Source organism: Balaenoptera physalus, assembly GCF_965194825.1.
Source record: "Balaenoptera physalus genome assembly, chromosome: 3".
NCBI lineage: Eukaryota > Metazoa > Chordata > Mammalia > Artiodactyla > Balaenopteridae > Balaenoptera > Balaenoptera physalus.
Genome location: NC_138890.1, coordinates 105,280,929 through 105,300,087, shown reverse-complemented (window position 1 = coordinate 105,300,087; position 19,159 = coordinate 105,280,929). Strand labels below are relative to the sequence as shown.

General features: G+C 39.1%; 1 protein-coding gene across 4 annotated transcripts in view; it reads left to right on the top strand.

The window, feature by feature from the left end:
- The window catches only part of POLR3G (RNA polymerase III subunit G), a 100,175-nt gene that overhangs the window by 58,713 nt on the left and 22,303 nt on the right, over positions 1–19,159 (top strand). Inside the window, exons 1-3 of one of the 4 annotated variants that reach the window (XM_082458268.1) lie at positions 454–632; positions 8,224–8,345; positions 10,592–10,721. In XM_082458268.1, the coding sequence (XP_082314394.1) occupies positions 8,229–8,345; positions 10,592–10,721 (247 nt within the window). In that variant the 5' untranslated portion in view covers positions 454–632; positions 8,224–8,228. Of the gene's footprint in view, positions 1–453; positions 633–6,421; positions 7,982–8,223; positions 8,346–10,591; positions 10,722–19,159 lie in introns of those variants that run through there. The other 3 variants (XM_082458266.1, XM_082458267.1, XM_082458269.1) reach the window with 3 other exon arrangements.

Genomic DNA, 19,159 nt, shown 5'->3' with positions numbered 1-19,159 from the left:
GGGATGCGGATGGGGTTGGGGGGAGAACCAGGAGGAGGAAAGACGCGCGGAGACTCTGCCTGGAGCGTCCGCCCGCACCCTCCCGCCAGGTCCGCAGAGAGCAGAAGCTGCTCTCCTCGCACCGGGGCGCTGGAACAATGGCAGCCTCACTGGCCGTAGCACAAGGGAGCGTTAACGCAGGGGCCAATGCAGTAGACGAGAGATCCAGAAAGTGATAACTCTTCCCACCTCTGGGGGTCTGACTGCAGAGGCCGCGAGCTAAGCGTGGGAGGGAGCAGGACAGCCCACCCACCGCGCGCTACAATGCGCACTTCCAGCTGGCGCAGAAAGAGTTAGGCCAAGGGGTTGACGACTACGGCGCCCGCCAAGGGCTAAAAAGCTCTTTGCCAGGAGGGCGGGGCCTAGCTAGGAAGTGGGTGGGGCTAATTGGTTGGGTTTGAACGCGGCTCTGAGGCCGCGTGGAGGGCGGAGCGCGCTTCTCCAGAGGTGGAACCAGCCCTGGAGCGCCGGAACCTTCTGTCCGCACCCCTTCCTTGCCGGCCGGCACTTCGGTTGCACAGTTTTCCAAGCCTCGAGACTTAGTGAGCAGGTAACAGAGGAGGCAATTGAGGGCTTGGGAGGAGTTGGAGAGGGTAAGTGGGGAGTTAAAGGGGCACGTGGAGAAGGTGGGGGAAGTCAGGAGTGGAGATTCATTAAAGCGCCTCTGGATTGAGGGGCATTGGGAGATAGCTTTACGTCCCCTTCTCCTAATCCCTTCACAATCGTTTAAAATTGTCGTTTCCAATTTTTACCTGGTCTCCACTTCCTAGGACTGTTTGCAGTGGGAATGGAATTTATACTCTTACCGATGGTAGATTTCCAATTCCGATGGTATGACTGGTTCAAATACGAGTCATTGCCGCAGACTTGCAGCTAAGGACAGACTATTCAATATGTTTTCTTAACTGTTAGCACTTTACCCTGTATCATGGGGGAGAGGTGTTGTTGATAAGATTTTTCCTCTCTTCTAAAAAATTAAATTATATATTCGTTCCCCTACCCTCCTTTGTTTTGCATTGTTTGTCCGCTCTTGGAAGAGAGCAAAGAAAGTTGGGAGAAAGGCTCAACTAAGGAAAGGTGGAGGCAGCCGCACCTTGAGAGGACGGGAAAAGTGGATAATGCCTGGGCGTGGCCCCAACAGCCACAGAAATCACCCCCACTATTAACACCAGGTTCCTGTCCCCATCCCGCATCTCCCCGCTGTTGAAACATCCATTTAGGCTTCAGAAATTCCCTTGAGAACTTGACTAACCTCCTTGCTCAGCCAGGAAAAATTATAAAGAGACCCATGAGACAGCATTATAAAAGATAATTAGGAAAACACTTATTGTGGCAGCTGCTAATAAGCCTTCTTAGAGGGAGAGGTGTATTCTCCTCCCCTACAATCCTTACGTCTTTGATGAGGATGTAGCCTTTCTGAATATTTTCCTAACCTAGTTAGAATTTATCCAGACACTCTGTTCAGGGTTATTCTTATGTGCAAGTCCCAAGCTAAAAGATGTGTAAAAAACAGAATTGTATTAAAAAAACAAAAAGTCATGATCTGGGTTCTCAAGAATTTGAAGGAAGATAATAACTGTACACAAATGTTTGCAATGTAAAGCAAATGAGATATGTACCCTGGAGGAAGTAAAAACTAGGTGCTATGAGAATATGCATGGAAGGGATTGTTGAGTGGCATTTGAGCTGGCCTTAAAAGACCACTGTTTGTTAGGATGTTCTCAGCAGGGAAGTACAGAACTCTCTGCAGTTTTATTTTTCCTCTAGGCAAGGGGAGGTGAATTGGAGTAATATCCTTACTAGGCCATGAGCTCAGCAATAATTCTCCCAATTTTTATTGGACTTTTGCCAGGCTCTGGTTGGTAATGGGTCAGGAAAAGGTGAATAAGTCTTCAAAGAGGCCTTCACACTTACAGATCCTTCTGCTTGTATTACACTTTCCCGTATATATCCTTCCCTAGTTCTCAGCCTGGCTTTTTCCTTCTCTTTGTCAGGTTTGTGCTCAGATATTACAAAATACAGGAGGACTTATTCAACCATTCTTTCCATAATGGCACCCGTGTTTCCTGCCTTTTTTTTTCATAGCACTAATCACTACCTGGCACTCTATAAAGTATATTTTTTTCCATTTCCCATAGTAGACTATGAGCACTATGAAACCAGGGATTTTGTTTTGTTCACTATTATATTCTCATTATGTAGAAGGTGGTCTGACACAGAGGGTGCTTAACAAATACTTGAAGGATGGATAATTGAAGAAATTACTGGGGAGACAGACAAGAACTGACAATTACAACATGATTTTTAAAAGGGTAATAAAAGCAGTGTAGTACTTGGGAAACAGAAAAGAGATAGGCCTACCTCCACTTAGGATGGAGGAAATGGTCAGAAGTGACATTTGCATAGTATCTTAAATGATGATGGGGGCTTGCTTACGTGGATGTGGCCTTCGAGGAACGTGACATGCAGCAGCTGGTGTAGCAGAGTTGGGAGCGGTTAGAGCTGGGGGTGGGGAGGTGCAGGGTGCAAGAGGCGGAAAGTTAGTCTGTGAAGCTCTGTTAGTCAAGGAGAGTGATACATCAAGGTTTGTGTTCTAGAGAGATGACTGGAGAGTGGATTGAAAGGGGGAGTCTGGCCATGAGAAGTTTATTTGTTCTGTATTAGAGGTCCAGGCAAGAGATGGTGAAGGCCTGAACTAAAGCGGAAGTGAAGAAAGGCAAACATGTAAGAAGGGACACAGAGCTGATAGTCTTCTACTATTAGATGAGGAGATCAAGGGAGGTGGAGACAAGGTCAGCATGACTGTTAGTTTCTAATTAGGGCAATTTAGGTGTTATTCATCAGGAAAGAAACTGTGACCTGGCTTTCAGTGCCTCTCCTAGCTTCCATGCCTGCTTATATCTGTTTGTATGTTTACTGACCAAGGTAATATGTGCAAGAGACTGTGTGAGATGTGGAGGACAATACAGTTAAGCCACAATTATAACTCATAAAATGTTAGAGCTAGGAGGAATTTCAGAGATGAGCTAAATCTCTGCCACAAAGTTGTTTCCACTGTTAATTAGAATAGGCTTTTGCATTTCAGCTCTTGGATACTTGAATTACACTCATCAAACTATCTCAGAACAATTCTGAATAGGAATTTTCAGGAGGCATCCCAAAATGGAAGGGTGGTGCATCTGATTTTACATTTCTAAATCCAATCTATTTTGCCATTACTATTTCACTTCATTGTAAAAATTAAAGACATTGCTGGGATTTAAAAGGTCTTCAACTAACCCAGAAGTGTGCTGCAGGCAGCATAATATAAATGCAAGGACAATGGAAAGGTATCATGAAGCTTTAACCCAGTCTTGTCTTTGTTAGGAATTAACTCTGTCTTTAGGCACTCAGCTGACCTCTTAGAGCCTCGCTTTCCTCTTCTATATAATGGGAAGTTCAATCTGGAGCAGTGGTTCTTAATGTAGGTTACATATTGGAATCTCCTGGAATGCTTTAAAAAGTCCTAGTGCCTAAATCCTACCTCCAGAGATTCTGATTTTATTGTTCCGGGGTGATGCTTGACGTGTTTTTTTTTTCTGTTTTTTTGTTTTTTTTTTAACTCTCCTGATGATTCCAGTGTACAGCCAGGTCGCAAACTTGTTCTAGAAGTTAAAAAAAAAAAAAAATCCTTAATAGTAGGCTGACTGAATTGTATTTCTGTGGGTAAATTTGCTCATCAGATCACAGTAAGTAAGTGAATAAATAAATAAGGAAAGCCTAACATTGATTACGGAGCTGTTGTATAGAGAGTATTCTGCTAAACAGTGGGGGATATAAAATCTCTACTGTTAATATAGTTGAAGAAATAAACAAAAAAAATGGAAGTGAAACTCCTCTTTGGATCAGGTCCATTTCCCAAAAGGGGCATTGTCTGTATTTCTTCCAGAATTGAAGAATGCTGCTGCCTTGTATGTATCACCTCAATTTTTAAAAATCCATTTATTTTAGCAAGAGGATCTTTCCAAGAGCAAGGTGGGATGCAATGACAGTTGTGGACGTTGAGGGACTTAAACTGGATCTTAAGGTAAAAAGGGATGCAGCCAGGCAAGGAGGAAGAGGGTTCCAGTGGAGAGAATGCTACTCAAGATATGATTATAGACGAGTGAGTCAGGAGCGTCAGTGCAGCCATCTTAAAAGGGCCCACAGTACTTGTAATAGGGAGTTGGGTTTTTTTAAAATAATTAATTAATTAATTAATTATATTTATTTTTGGCTGTGTTGGGTCTTCATTGCTGCGTGGCCTTTCTCTAGTTGTGGTGAACGGGGGCTACTCTTTGTTTCAGTGTGCAGGCTTCTCACTGCGGTGGCTTCTCTTGTTGCGGAGCATGGGCTCTAGGCACGTGGGCTTCAGTAGTTGTGGCATGCAGGCTCAGTAGTTGTGGCTCGTGGGCTCTGGAGCTCAGGCTCAGTAATTGTGGCACACGGGCTTAGTTGCTCCATGGCATGTGGGATCTTCCCGGACCAGGGCTCGAACCCATGTCCCCTGCATTGGCAGGCAGATTCTTAACCACTGCGCCACCAGGGAAGCCCCTGGGATTTTATTAAAACCTAGAGAAGAGACAGTTTCATAAGGATGGAGGCAGTAATGAGTGGTATGCTTTGGAAGTCCAAGAGCATGAACAAGGGAAAAAGGCCTGTGGATTTTGCCACTGAGGACCATTAGGGACCTTTGCATTTCAGCATCTGCCTGAGTATATATAGTTCCCATCACAAGTAAGATAAAAGCCAAACCCTTTACCATAGCTCACCCAGGGCTCCACAAGATCTGGTCTTAACCAGACTCTCCTTGTTCCTCACCAACTGCATGAGCTTCATGTTCCTCAGATGCTCCCAGCTTGTGGCTTCCTCCTTTGCCCCTGTTCTTCCTTCTGTCCATAGCCATCTTCACCTCATTCCTTCATCTTGAAGCTCACAGCCCCTCTCCAGCGCACTGCTCCGATTTATCCTCCACAGAAAGGCTTCCCTTGTGTGAAAAAGTCAGTACCATACCCCTTTGTTATTCTTTACCCCTTTACCATGATTTATTTTTCTTCAGAGCTATACTGATTTTCTAGGGCTGCCATAACATATTGCCACAAATTGGGTGGCTTAAAACAACAGACATTTATTCTCTCACAGTTTTAGAGGCCAGAAGTCTGAAATCAGGGTATTAGCAGAGTCTGTTCCTTCAGGACGCTCTGAGGGAGAATCTGTTCAGTGCCTCTCTTCCAGCTTCTGTGGTTCCTGGCACTCCTTGGTATTCCTGGGTTGCTGCTACAGCACTCAGGTCTGTGCCTGCATCTTCACGTGATGTTTCCCCTGTGTGTGTCTCTCTCTGTCCAGATTTCCCCCTTATGAAGACACCAGTCTTTAGGAGGGGGCTCACCCTTATCTCATATGACCTCATCTTAATTCGATTACATCTTCAAAGAGTTTATTTCCAAATAAGGAAGGTGACATTCACAGGTACCCGGGGGGTTAGGACTTCAACACATTTGGGGGTGGGGGGACATAATTCAACACTACAGGAGCACATAATATTATGTTACATACTTATGCTTGTTTGCGTTCTTTCATCCACTGAAATATGAGCCCTGAAGGCAGGGTCTTGGTTTTGTTCAGCGCTCTCTGAGTCCTACCACAGTGCCTGGAATGCTCAATATTAGTTGGATGAAATTGGCCCACATGAAGTAGAGGATGATTTGGATAATGAAAAAAATGGGAAAAGCTCGTTAAAAAGACTCTTCATTCAAGAAGTTTAGCAGGATGAAAAAGGACCACGGTAATGGTTAAATCAACTTTAAGGATTTTAAACAGTGAAGCTTAGGTCACACTTGTGAGCCACTTTTTCCATGAGACGGTTACCCGAGTCCAGGGATTACCTCTCAGCTCTGCAAGAGAAGAAAATGAATTTAGCAGCTTCCCCAGGTACAGGAGAACTGACTGCTGATAACCAAACTAAAAAGAAATGGATTTGTAGGCCAGAATGCCATGTAACTATTAAGAGTGTCTCAATAGTTAGGATTGATTTTTCTGCCAAGGGCAGTACATTCACTAATGGTAATCAGTTTATACACCCGAAGGTTTCTTGATAAATATGAAAGTTTAGAGTCAGCAGAGTTGATATTTCTCAAGGGATACTCCATCAAGCAACGGCAGCTGATATACTCTCTTTTTAGGGTGGGTTTTCATTAGAGTGAGGGTGTGAGCTCTTCTGCCCAGCAATTTTTATACTTGGGAGACCTGCTTTCTATAGGCTCAGCATATGTTTTAGTGACTCCGCAATTGAAACAAGGCCATTTGGATGTTTTCCCTCTCTTAGTGTGGACAAATGGAATGAGCTTGGTAATTAAAGTAAGTATCTTTTCTGTATGAATTGTGTTTCATAGTAACTAAATAGTAGATGAGGGGAATTGATTACTGGTGGGATTCTAGTTAGTAAAGAAAGAATGATAAAATTTGTGTATCACCACATTACAATCCATAATGGAACCGTGAATCTAGGCTATGATCATCAATGGCTGCAATTTTAAAATCATTAAGTGAAAACTGATAGGAACTTTATACTGGATGAAACAGACTGACAGCACCTAAACCCAATGACCAGAGAACATCACCGAGAAAGACTTCATGTGTGTCCTGTGATGCAGTAGGAAAAACAGAGCATCTCTTTTAAGTATTCTCGTAAAAAATCAAACCCAAATTTGAGTAAGCCTCTATTCCATCTGTTTATAGAAAATACAGGGAGTAGAGGAATGTGTTAAACCACATCTTGTGTAATCAATCATGTAAATCCAGAATATGGGAAATTGTACAGCCTTCCTACTCTCAAAGTGTGGTCTGCAAACCAGTAGCATTGATAGCTTCAGAGAGCTTGTTAGAAATGCAGATTCTCAGGCCTCACCCTGGGCCAGCTGGTTCAGATTCTGCCTTTTAACAAGATTTCTAGGTAATTTGCACATGCCTTAAAGTTGGAGAAGCATTGCAAAGGACAATGACCTTGTTTTTTTCAACACATAAATGGTTAGGGAAAAAAGGAGGGAACTGTTACAGTGGTATGGAGGGCATATTATTGCTTTCTTGGGCTTACAGAGTTGAGTGATACTCAGTAGCATCATTGCGGGAAAGATTTAAAGAATGTGCATTATAATCTTCACTACAGCCCAATGCAGAGTTGTAGTGAAAGAGCCCTAGTGTAGGAATCCTGTTTTCGCATTACAGTTGACTCTGAACAACACAAGTTTGAATTACATGGGTCCACTTATATATGGATTTTTTTTTCAATAAATACTAACACTACACAGTCTGAGGTTGGTTGAATTTGAGAATGCAGAACCACGGATTTGGAGGGCTGACTATAAAATTATACATGGATTTTTGACTGCATGGGGTGTCAGTGCCCCAAACCCCATGTTGTTCAAGCATCAACTGTAGAGTGTCATCACATTTCAGACGATTCAGAAATTCAATACAGGACTTCAGAATGACATTGTTATTATCTCTAAAGTTAAAGAGTACAGGTTTATCTTACCTTTAACTATTTGAGATGTTTTTCTCTGAACTTTAAAATTTTTTTTTGCTTGGACAGACCTCTTCAAAGTTTTACTGAGCCCATTCCCATTTCTAAAAGGAAGACATTGGAGGATCTCAAGGATTCTAACACTCAAATTTTAGGATAAAAAAATTATTTAAAAATTTAAAGTACACATGACTGCTGATAGTCCCCAAGTTGATTAAAAAAGCAAGGTGTCCCCTCTTCATCAGCACAACCTTTCCTTGTCCACATTTTGTAATATCTATCTGAGATCTTGTTGCCAAACCACAGAGCGGTGGAGAGAATTGCATCAGCTGGCTGCCCAGCGCTTGGGGCAGCATCGCAAAGGCGCCCCAGGATCAGCCCTCCACCCAGGATCTGGGTGAGGTAGTTGAGCCCATCATCACTTTACTTGCCAAACATGACTAGATGTGACGGGTTCAGGAGTCAGTTTATCACATATTTATTTCTTTACAGGTTTTGCTTTCCAGAAGTGTTTGAAATGGGCCATGCTATTTAAGGGGTGGAGTGTATTTGGTTTTAAAATGTTGGTTTCATTTTTCATTTGATCCAGTGAATCTTAATCATTAACAGTGTCTTAATTTGCCCACTTCTTCTGATGTAACTAGTTCTGATGGCTGGGAATAAAGGAAGAGGACGTGCTGCTTACACCTTTAATATTGAGGCAGTTGGATTTAGCAGAGGTGAAAAGTTACCTGATGTAGTATTGAAGCCACCCCCACTATTTCCTGTAAGTACATTTACAGCAAAGTGCTCACAGGGTGTTTTTTCATGTTTCAGAGAAAATTTAAATTCTGTATAAGACTTGAATATATGATATCATTACAATATCCTAACTATAAGAAAATAAAAGAGAGTGTGTCACTTACCTTTAATTTAAATATTTCCACTGTTCTTTTCTGAAACTTCTCTAATTTTCAAACTGCTTCCTTAAAATACAGAAAACTATATACACCTTTTCCTGAATGTATTCAGTATTTTTTGAACCAAGAAAGAATTTTTTTTTCAATCCTTGCATCTTATAATGCTGTTATTGATATATTCCAATATTAAAATAATATTTTTAAAAGTAAAGTCAGGTTTTACAGTGGTCCTCACTTCCCATTGTGCCAGACCTTCACCTAATGATTTTCTTCTCATCTTGTATCTATAGAATTTAATTTTGCTCCCTGGTATACCACTTGACCTTTTACCCACGGAACTTTTTTTTTTGCTTATTTCCTTATTAAAGTCAATTTTAATTTTGTTACTCTTTCTCAGAATGTAAGCATTTCTACTACATTTAGTGTTGCTTTTAAATTTAATGAGTATGCTGCAGACTTAATTGGTATAATTTTTAATTTAATGTTTTTGCTTTATATTAAGTTTAAAATGTAAGCTTACATTTCCAGATGCACATGTGCTGTAGTATAAAATATGAAAAAATCATAAATAACCAGGTACTCCCTCCAGGAATCTTTTCCCTCTTTTAAAAGGAAACATCCTTTGTTGAAAGATTTACATAAGTAGAGGACCCCGGATAAATGTATTGGGGATCTAGATGTCTCACATGGGGAGTGTCTACTTTTTGCTTTTGGTATTTTGCCTTTCTGATATATTCATTATAGCCTAAAAACAAAGGTAAATATCTCAGGTATAGACATAATGTCACTTTACATTGATTTCTTTTAAAACAAGCTCTTCTTCATGTGTGAGGTTACTTCTAAAGCTTGGGAATTTTAGTACATACTGTTTTCTTCTGCATAGAGTAAAAATGAAATTCCTTATTACTGGCTAAAAGGCTCTGTCTGATCTGGCCTTTCTGATGTCTCTCTGACCCTTTTCCTACCACTGTCCTCATTCCTTAGCCATGCTGATCTCCTTGTTCCCTTTGGCATTTTCCTCTGCTTGTTTCCCTGGCTGGAGCCATTGATTTCCCCGTTTCTTTGCATGGATGGCTTCGTAATTTTATCCAGCTCTCTGCTCAAAGATGACTTCCCCGAGAGATCATGCGTGCTTACCCTGTCTAGACCAGCCACTTCCAATCTCCACGTACTCCGTTAGTCACTCTTTCCTCTTCCTGGCTTCAGCCCTTCTATTTCACTTATCACTATCTGAAATTATATATTACCTCATTTGTTTACTTATTTTCTCCCCTAGAATATAAATTCCATGTAGGTAGGAAGTTTGACTAGTTCATCTCCTGTTGTCTAACCCCTTGTGACTTATAGTAGGCACTCAATAAATAGTTATAGAATGAATAAATTCAGAGTGAAATTTTTTAAATGTACCCTATACTTAGCCTGTGAAACCAGAACTATCTTTTTTATGTACCCTGAGGACCCACATTTTAATGAATATATATACTATAAATATATATACATATGTGGGTGTGCATGTAATTTTTAAAAATTGAAGATACAGATTCAAATTTCTGCTTTGCCACTTTTATGCTATATGGGCATACAGATTGTTCATTTCTCAGTTTCCTCACTGTAACAGGGGAGATATTGATACTTTAGATGAGTTCATGGATTTTGAATATTGAGTACATCCAGGTTGTAGTATGTAGTAACCAGTTGTTAAATGGTAGCTGCTACTACTTTTTTTTTAATGCTACTGCTCCCACCAATACCACCACCACTGACTGAGGTTAATAGGAGACTAAAGTGGCTGCTTTTATTTGGGGGCCTTGATTGTTAAAATATAGAATCACAGTCAACAGACTATATAGGAAAGTGATTATTGGTGTGATCAGTAGAAAAATTAGGCAGTTGGGAAAACTAAGTATCTTTTCTACTTCTAAAAGAAGAGCAAAATAGGAGATGGGTGAAAGGTTTAATAGATTATAAAAGCTCAAAATCTTTTAAGTTGATGGTAAAACTTAATACCTATAAAATGTAGTTTTTCAATAAAACTGACATTTTTCAGAATATAGACAAAAAGGATATTAAAATATTTAATTCATTTTTAAAAATTGCCTCTCAATTTAAACAGGATACAGATTATAAACCAGTGCCACTGAAAACAGGAGAGGGTGAAGATTATGTGCTGGCCCTGAAACAGGAGTTGAGAGAAACAGTGAAAAGAATGCCTTATTTTGTAGAAACACCTGAAGAAAAACAAGGTGCGTATTGGACTCTTTATGTGGTTCACTGTCTACAGATGAAATACTGTTTCAGCATAAGATATATGACCTTTAATGCTGATTGATTTGATTCAGTCAGAAATTTCAATCAACTACCTTGAAAAAGCATATTTATGTTGATTTAACAGAAAATATATTTTAAACTTTTTGATATTTTATTTTTTAAATTACCTTTCAAAACAGAAGTTTTATATGTTCAGTGAAATTTATGAAAAACAGAAATATTAAGAAAGTAAAAATCATCTGTATTCCTTATGTCTAGAGAACTACTACTAATATTTTATTATATATTCCAGATTTTTCTTCCATGTGTGTATCCCTTTTATAAAATAGGAGTCATATTACTTTGTATCTTCCTTTTTCACTCAATGGCATATATTAGCATTGTCACATATTCTTTTTTAGTTAATTTTTATTGGAGTATAGTTGATTTACAATGTTGTGTTAGTTTCAGGTGTACAGCAAAGTGAATCAGTTATGCATATACATATATCCACTCTTTTTTAGATTCTATTCCCATATAGGTCATTACAGAGTATTGAGTAAAGTTCCCTGTGCTATACAGTAGGTTCTTATTAGTTATCTATTTTATCCACATATTCTTAGTATTCTTAGAAAATATGATTTTTGATGACTATGTGGTATTCCATTGTGTGGATATAACATTTTTCATTGTAACTAGTTCCCTGTTGTAAGATTTAAGATTGTTTCTAGTTTTTTTTCTCATATGTATAATACTATGAGTACTATCCTTATACATAAATCTTTAATCAGGTCTCTGATTATTTAATATTTTGGTTAAAATTTTTGAAAGCCTTGACTATATTTTGGCTTACCATTTATATATCAGATATAAAATATAAAATATGTATTCACTGGTTATGCCAAGGACAGAGAGGAGAAATTACAGTTGGAGAAGGCTTGACAGTCTCAGACTGGAAGTGCAAAGTGGTTTTAGAGGAAGAGAACCCATTCCTGAGTAGTTATTTAGCACAGTAGAACTATATTGATTTTCAGTTTCTGCCCCTGAATGTTGAAATTAGAGAGATCGATACCATCCTTCAGTTCTCAAAACAACATCATTAAAACATGAGAAATTCATATAGTATCATTTCATTCCATTAGTATTAAAAATGCATAGCCTTTTCCCTCATTCTAAAAGATATAGAATTGGATAAGAATCAAAAAGGAAGGCTTATATAGTAATATTACACTTGCTTATAATTGTAAGAAGCATTTTAGACAAGTTTATTTAATTTTTCAAAACATAGCTTCTTGAAGTTATGTAATAAATGGTTTGATATTTTTACCTCAAAAATACTGAATTTTTTTACTTTCATGATTATGTTGCATGCTTTTATCTATTTGAGTTTAAAAATGAAATTAAATCTCATTTTAAAGATTTAAATAAGTAAGATTAAATGAACTAATAAATATTCATTCTTAGTGAATAGTGTAGGATATACTTTAGGCTTTTTAAAATTAGTCTCTTCTCTAGATTATGGGATGTACTTACTTAACTAAATGTGGTTGTTATTAAAGTACATGTGTAACTTAAAAGTATGTCATACCATGGAGACATTTGAGTCTTTTAAACCAGGAATATAATTTTGTTCCTGGTTTCTGAGAGTAGTTGGCTTATACCTGGATCAAGAGGCTCTTTACCTTTGATAACTAAATAATAAAGTATTTAAATATATAAGGAATCTTTTGTTACTGTTCCAGAAGAAACCTCTTGCATAGAATTTTCCAAATTGATACAAGTATATTCTCTTTGAATATACTCATGTTTACCTCTCTTTCCTGATATAATGTGTTATTAAAAAAAACTATGGTTGAAAATAAAGGCTTTTTGGGTCGGGGCATGACCTCGGCTGACCTGCACTCTGAGCCTCTGTTTACCGTGTGTAAAAGGCACACAAGGCCCAGGGCGCCGCCTAGAGGCACCTGCAGGAAGGAGGGTTGGTGCAGAGCCAGAAGAGCATGCAGCCAGGCAGGGGTCGCGGCTCCTACAAAGGCACAGAGCATGTCAGTAAGCTGAGATTCTGTGGCTGAGACCGCTGTTAAGAGCCTTCTGGCACTACTAATATCAGAGCCCTGTGGTTGACAGGGTCTTGGTGCTCCAGCTGGGTGTCAGGCCTGTGCCTCTGAGGTGGGAGAGCCAAGTTCAGGACATTGGTCCACCAGAGACCTCCCGGCTCCAGGTAATATCAAACAGTGAAAGCTCTCCCAGAGATCTCCATCTCAACGCTAAGACCCAGCTCCACTCAATGAACAGCAAGCTACAGTGCTGGACACCCTATGCCAAACAACTAGCAAGACAGGAACACAACCCCACCCATTAGCAGAGAGGCTGCCTAAAATCATAATAAGGTCACAGACACCCCAAAACACACCACCAGACGCGGTCCTGCCCACCAGAAAGACAAGATCCAGCCTCATCCACCAGAACACAGGCACCAGTGCTCTCACCGGGAAGCCTACACAACCCACTGAACCAACCTTCGCCACTAGGGGCAGACACCAAAAACAACGGGAACTACGAACCTGCAGCCTGTGAAAAGGAGATCCTAAACACAGTAAGTTAAACAAAATGAGAAGACAGAGAAACACACAGCAGATGAAGGAGCAAGATAAAAACCCACCAGACCAAACAAATGAAGAGGAAATAGGCAGTCTACCTGAAAAAGAATTCAGAGTAATGATAGTAAAGATGATTCAAAATCTTGGAAAAAGAATGGAGAAAATACAAAAAACGTTTAACAAGTACCTAGAAGAACTAAAGAGCAAACAAACAGTGATGAACAACACAATAAATGAAATTAAAAATTCTCTAGAAGGAATCAATAGCAGAATAACTGAGGCAGAAGAACTGATAAGTGACCTGAAAGATGAAATAGTGGAAATAACTACCACAGAGCAGAATAAAGAAAAAAGAATGAAAAGAATTGAGGACAGTCTCAGAGACCTCTGGGACAACATTAAACTCAATAACATTCAAATTATAAGGATCCCAGAAGAAGAAGAGAAAAAGAAAGGGACTGAGAAAATATTTGAAGAGATTACAGTTGAAAACTTCCCTAATATGCGAGAGGAAATAGTCACTTAAGTCCATGAAGCACAGAGAGTCCCATACAGGATAAATCCAAGGAGAAACATGCCAAGACACATATTAATCAAACTATCAAAAATTAAATACAGGGGCTTTCCTGGTGGCGCAGTGGTTGAGGGTCTGCCTGCCAATGCAGGGGACACGGGTTCGAGCCCTGGTCTGGGAAGATCCCACATGCCGCGGAGCAACTAAGCCCGTGAGCCACAATTACTGAGCCTGCGCGTCTGGAGCCTGTGCTCTGCAACAAGAGAGGCCACGACAGTGAGAGGTCCGCGCACCGCGATGAAGAATGGCCCCCACTTGCCGCAACTGGAGAAAGCCCTCGCACAGAAACGAAGACCCAACACAGCCATAAATATAAAAATAAATAAATTAATTAATTAATTAAAAAAAATTAAATACAAAGAAATAATGTTAAAAGCAGCAAGGGAAAAGCAACAAATAATATACAAGGGAATCCCCATAAGGTTAACAGCTGATCTTTCAGCAGAACTCTGAAAGCCAGAAGGGAGTGGCAGAATATATTTAAAGTGATGAAAGGGAAAAACCTACAACCAAGATTACTCTACCCAGCAAGGATCTCATTCAGATTCAACGGAGAAACTAAAACCTTTACAGATAAGCAAAAGCTAAGAGAATTCAGCACCACCAAACCAGCTAAAGGAACTTCTCTAGGCAGGAAACAAAAGAGATGGAGAAGACCTACAATAACAAACCCAAAACAATTTAGAAAATGGTAAATGTAAAATGTAAAAATGTAAATGGATTAAATGCTCCAACCAAAAGACATAGACTGGCTGAATGGATACAAAAACAAGACCCGTATATATGCTATCTACAAGAGACCTACTTCAGACCTAGGGACACATACAGACTGAAAGTGAGGAGATGGAAAAAGATATTCCTTGCAAATGGAAATCAAAAGAAAGCTGGAATAGCAATTCTCATATCAGACAAAATAGACTTTAAAATAAAGACTATTACAAGAGACAAAGAAGGACACTACATAATGATCCAGAGATCAACCCAAGAAGAAGATAAAACATTGTAACTATTTATGCAGCCAACATAGGAGCACCTTAATACAAAGGCAAATGCTAACAGCCATAAAAGGGGAAATCGACAGTAACACAATCATACTAGGGGGCTTTAACACCCCACTTTCACCAATGGACAGATCATCCAAGATGAAAATAAATACGGAAACACAGCTTTAAATGACACATTAAACAAGATGGACTTAATTGATATTTATAAGACATTCCATCCAAAAACAACAGAATAAACTTTCTTCTCAAGTGCTCATGGAACATTCTCCAGAATAGATCATATCTTGGGTCACAAATCAAGCCTTGGTAAATTTAAGAAAATTGAAATCGTATCAAGTATCTTTTCTGACCACAACGCTGTGAGACTAGATATCAACTAAAGGAAAAAATCTGTAAAAAAATATAAACACATGGAGGCTAAACAATATACTACTTAATAACCAAGAGATCACTGAAGAAATCAAAGAGGAAATCAAAAAATACCTAGAAACAAATGACAATGAAAACACGACGACCCAAAACCTATGGGATGCAGCAAAAGCAGTTCTAAGATGGAAGTTTATAGCAATACAATCCTACCTCAAGAAACAAGAAAAATCCCAAATAAACAACCTAACCTTACACCTAAAGCCGTTAGAGAAAGAACAAAAAACCCCCAAGTTCGCAGAAGGAAAGAAGTCATAAAGATCAGATCAGAAATAAATGAAAAAGAAATGACAAAAACAATAGCAAAGATCAATAAAACTAAAAGCTGGTTCTTTGAAAAGATAAACATAATTGATAAACCATTGGCCAGACTCATCAAGAAAAAAAGGGAGAAGACTTAAATCAATAGAATTAGAAATGAAAAAGGAGGAGTAACAACTGACACTGCAGAAATACCAAGAATCATGAGATTACTACAAGCAACTATATGCCAATAAAATGGCCAACCTGGAAGAAATGGAAAAAGTCTTAGAAAAGCAGAACCTTCCCAGACTGAACCAGGAAGAAATAGAAAATATAAACAGACCAATCACAAGCACTGAAATTGAGACTGTGATTAAAAATCTTCCAACAAACAAAAGCCCAGGACCAGATGGCTTCACAGGCGAATTCTATCAAACATTTACAGAAGAGCTAATACCCATCCTTCTCAAACTCTTCCAAAATATAGCAGAGGGAGGAACACTCCCAAACTCATTCTATGAGGCCACCATCACCTTGATACCAAAACTAGACAAAGATGTCACAAAGAAAGAAAACTACAGGCCAGTATCAGTGATGAACATAAATGCAAAAATCCTCAACAAAATACTAGCAACCAGAATCCAACAGCACATTGAAAGGATCATACACCATGATCAAGTGGGGTTTATCCCAGGAATGCAAGGATTCTTCAATACATGCAAATCAATGTGATAAACCATACTAACCAACTGAGGGAGAAAAACCATATGATCATCTCAATAGATGCAGAAAAATCTTTCGACAAAATTCAACGCCCATTTATGATAAAAACCCTCCAGAAAGTAGGCATAGAGGGAACTTACCTCAACATAATAAAGGCCATATATGACAAACCCACAGCCAACATCGTTCTCAATGGTGAAAAACTGAAACCATTTCCTCTAAGATCAGGAACAAGACAAGGTTTGTCCACTCTCACCACTATTATTCAACATAGTTTTGGAAGTTTTAGCCACAGCAATCAGAGAAGGAAAAGAAATAAAAGGAATCCAAATCGGAAAAGAAGAAGTAAAGCTGTCACTGTTTGCAGATGACATGATAATATACATGGAGAATCCTAAATATGCTACCAGAAAACTACTAGAGCTAATCAATGAATTTGGTAAAGTAGCAGGATACAATTTAATGCACAGAAATCTCTTGCATTCCTGTACACTAATGATGAAAAATCTGAAAGAGGAATTAAGGAAACACTCCCATTTACCACTGTAACAAAAACAATAAACTACCTAGCAATAAACCTACTTAAGGAGACAAAAGACCTGTATGTAGAAAACTATAAGACACTGATGAAAGAAATTAAAGATGATACAAACAGATCAAGAGATATACCATGTTCTTCGATTGAAGAATCAACATTGTGAAAATGACTATACTACCCAAAGCAATCTACAGATTCAATGCAATCCCTATCAAACTTCCAATGGCATTTTTCACAGAATTAGAAAGAAATTTTTACAATTTGTATGGAAACACAGGAGACCCCCAAATAGCCAAAGCGACCTTGAGAAAGAAAAATGGAGCTGGAGGAATCAGGCTCCCGGATTTCACACTATACTACAAAGCTACAGAAATCAAGACAGTATGGTACTGGCACAAAAACAGATATATAGATCAATGGAACAGGATAGAAAGCCCAGAGATAAACCCACACACCTATGGTCACCTTATTTTTGATAAAGGAGGCAAGAATATACAATGGAGAAAAGACAGCCTCTTCAATAAGTGGTGCTGGGAAAACTGGACAGGTACATGTAAAAGAATGAAATTAGAACACTCCCTGATACCATACACAAAAATAAACTCAAAATGAATTAAAGACCTAAATGTAAGGCCAGACACTATAAAACTCTTAGAGGGGGCTTCCCTGATGGTGCAGTGGTTGAGAGTCTGCCTGCCAATGCAGGGGACACGGGTTCGAGCCCTGGTCTGGGAGGATCCCACATGCCGCGGAGCAACTGGGCCCGTGAGCCACAATTACTGAGCCTGCGCGTCTGGAGCCTGTGCTCCGCAACGGGAGAGGCCTCGATAGTGAGAGGCCCGCGCACTGCGATGAAGAGTGGCCCCCGCTTGCCGCAACTGGAGAAAGCCCTCGCACAGAAACGAAGACCCAACACAGCCATAAATAAATAAAAATAAATTAATTATAAAAATATTTAGAAAAATGTTAAAAAAAACAAAAGAAAAAAAAAACTCTTAGAGGAAAACACAGGCAGAACACTCTATGACGTAAATCACAGCAAGATCCTTTCTGACCCACCTCCTAGAGAAATGGAAATAAAAACAAAAATAAACAAATGGGACCTAATGAAACTTAAAAGCTTTTGCACAGCAAAGGAGAACATAAACAAGAGGAAAAGACAACCCTCAGAATGAGAGAAAGTATTTGCAATGAATCAACGGACAAAGGATTAATCTCCAAAATTTACAAGCAGCTCATGCAGCTCAATATCAAAAAAACAAAAAACCTAATCCAAAAATGGGCAGAAGACCTAGACATTTCTCCAAAGAAGATATACAGATTGCCAACAAACACATGAAAGAATGCTCAACATCACTAATCATTAGAGAAATGCAAATCAAAACTAAAATCAGGTATCACCTCTCAACAGTCAGAATGCCCATCATCAAAAAATCTACAAACAATAAATGCTGGAGAAGGTGTGGAGAAAAGGGAACCCTCTTGCACTGTTGGTGGGAATGTAAATTGATACAGCCACTCTGGAGAACAGTATGGAGGTTCCTTAAAAAACTAAAAATAGAACTACCATACGACCCAGCAATCCCACTACTGGGCATATACCCTGAGAAAACTATAATTCAAAAAGAGTCATGTACCACAATGTTCATTGCACCTCTATTTACAATAGCCAGGACATGGAAGCAACCTAAGTGTCCATTGACAGATGAATCGATAAAGAAGATGTGGCACATATATACACAATGGAGTATTACTCAGCCATAAAAAGAAATGAAATTGAGTTATTTGTAGTGAGGTGGATGGACCTAGAGTCTGTCATACAGAGTGAAGTAAGTCAGAAAGAGAAAAACAAATACCGTATGCTAACATGTATATATGGATTCTAAAAAAAAAATAAAATAAAATGGTTCTGAAGAACCTAGGGGCAGTACAGGAATAAAGATGCAGATGTAGAGAATGGACTTGAGGACACAGGGAGCGGGAAGGGTATGCTGGGACGAAGTGAGAGAGTGGCATGGACTTACATATACTACCAAATGTAAAATAGATAGCTAGTGGGAGGCAGCCGCATAGCACAGGGAGATCAGCTCGGTGCTTTGTGACCACCTAGAGGGGTGGGATAGGGAGGGTGGGAGGGAGACGCAAGAGGGAGGAGATATGGGGATATATGTATATGTATAGCTGATTCACTTTGTTATACAACAGAAACTAAGACACCATTGTAAAGCAATTATACTTCAATAAAGATGTTAAAATAAATAAATAAATAAACAAAGAAATAAATTAATAAATAAAAAGAAAATAAAGGCTTTTTAAAAAAATATAT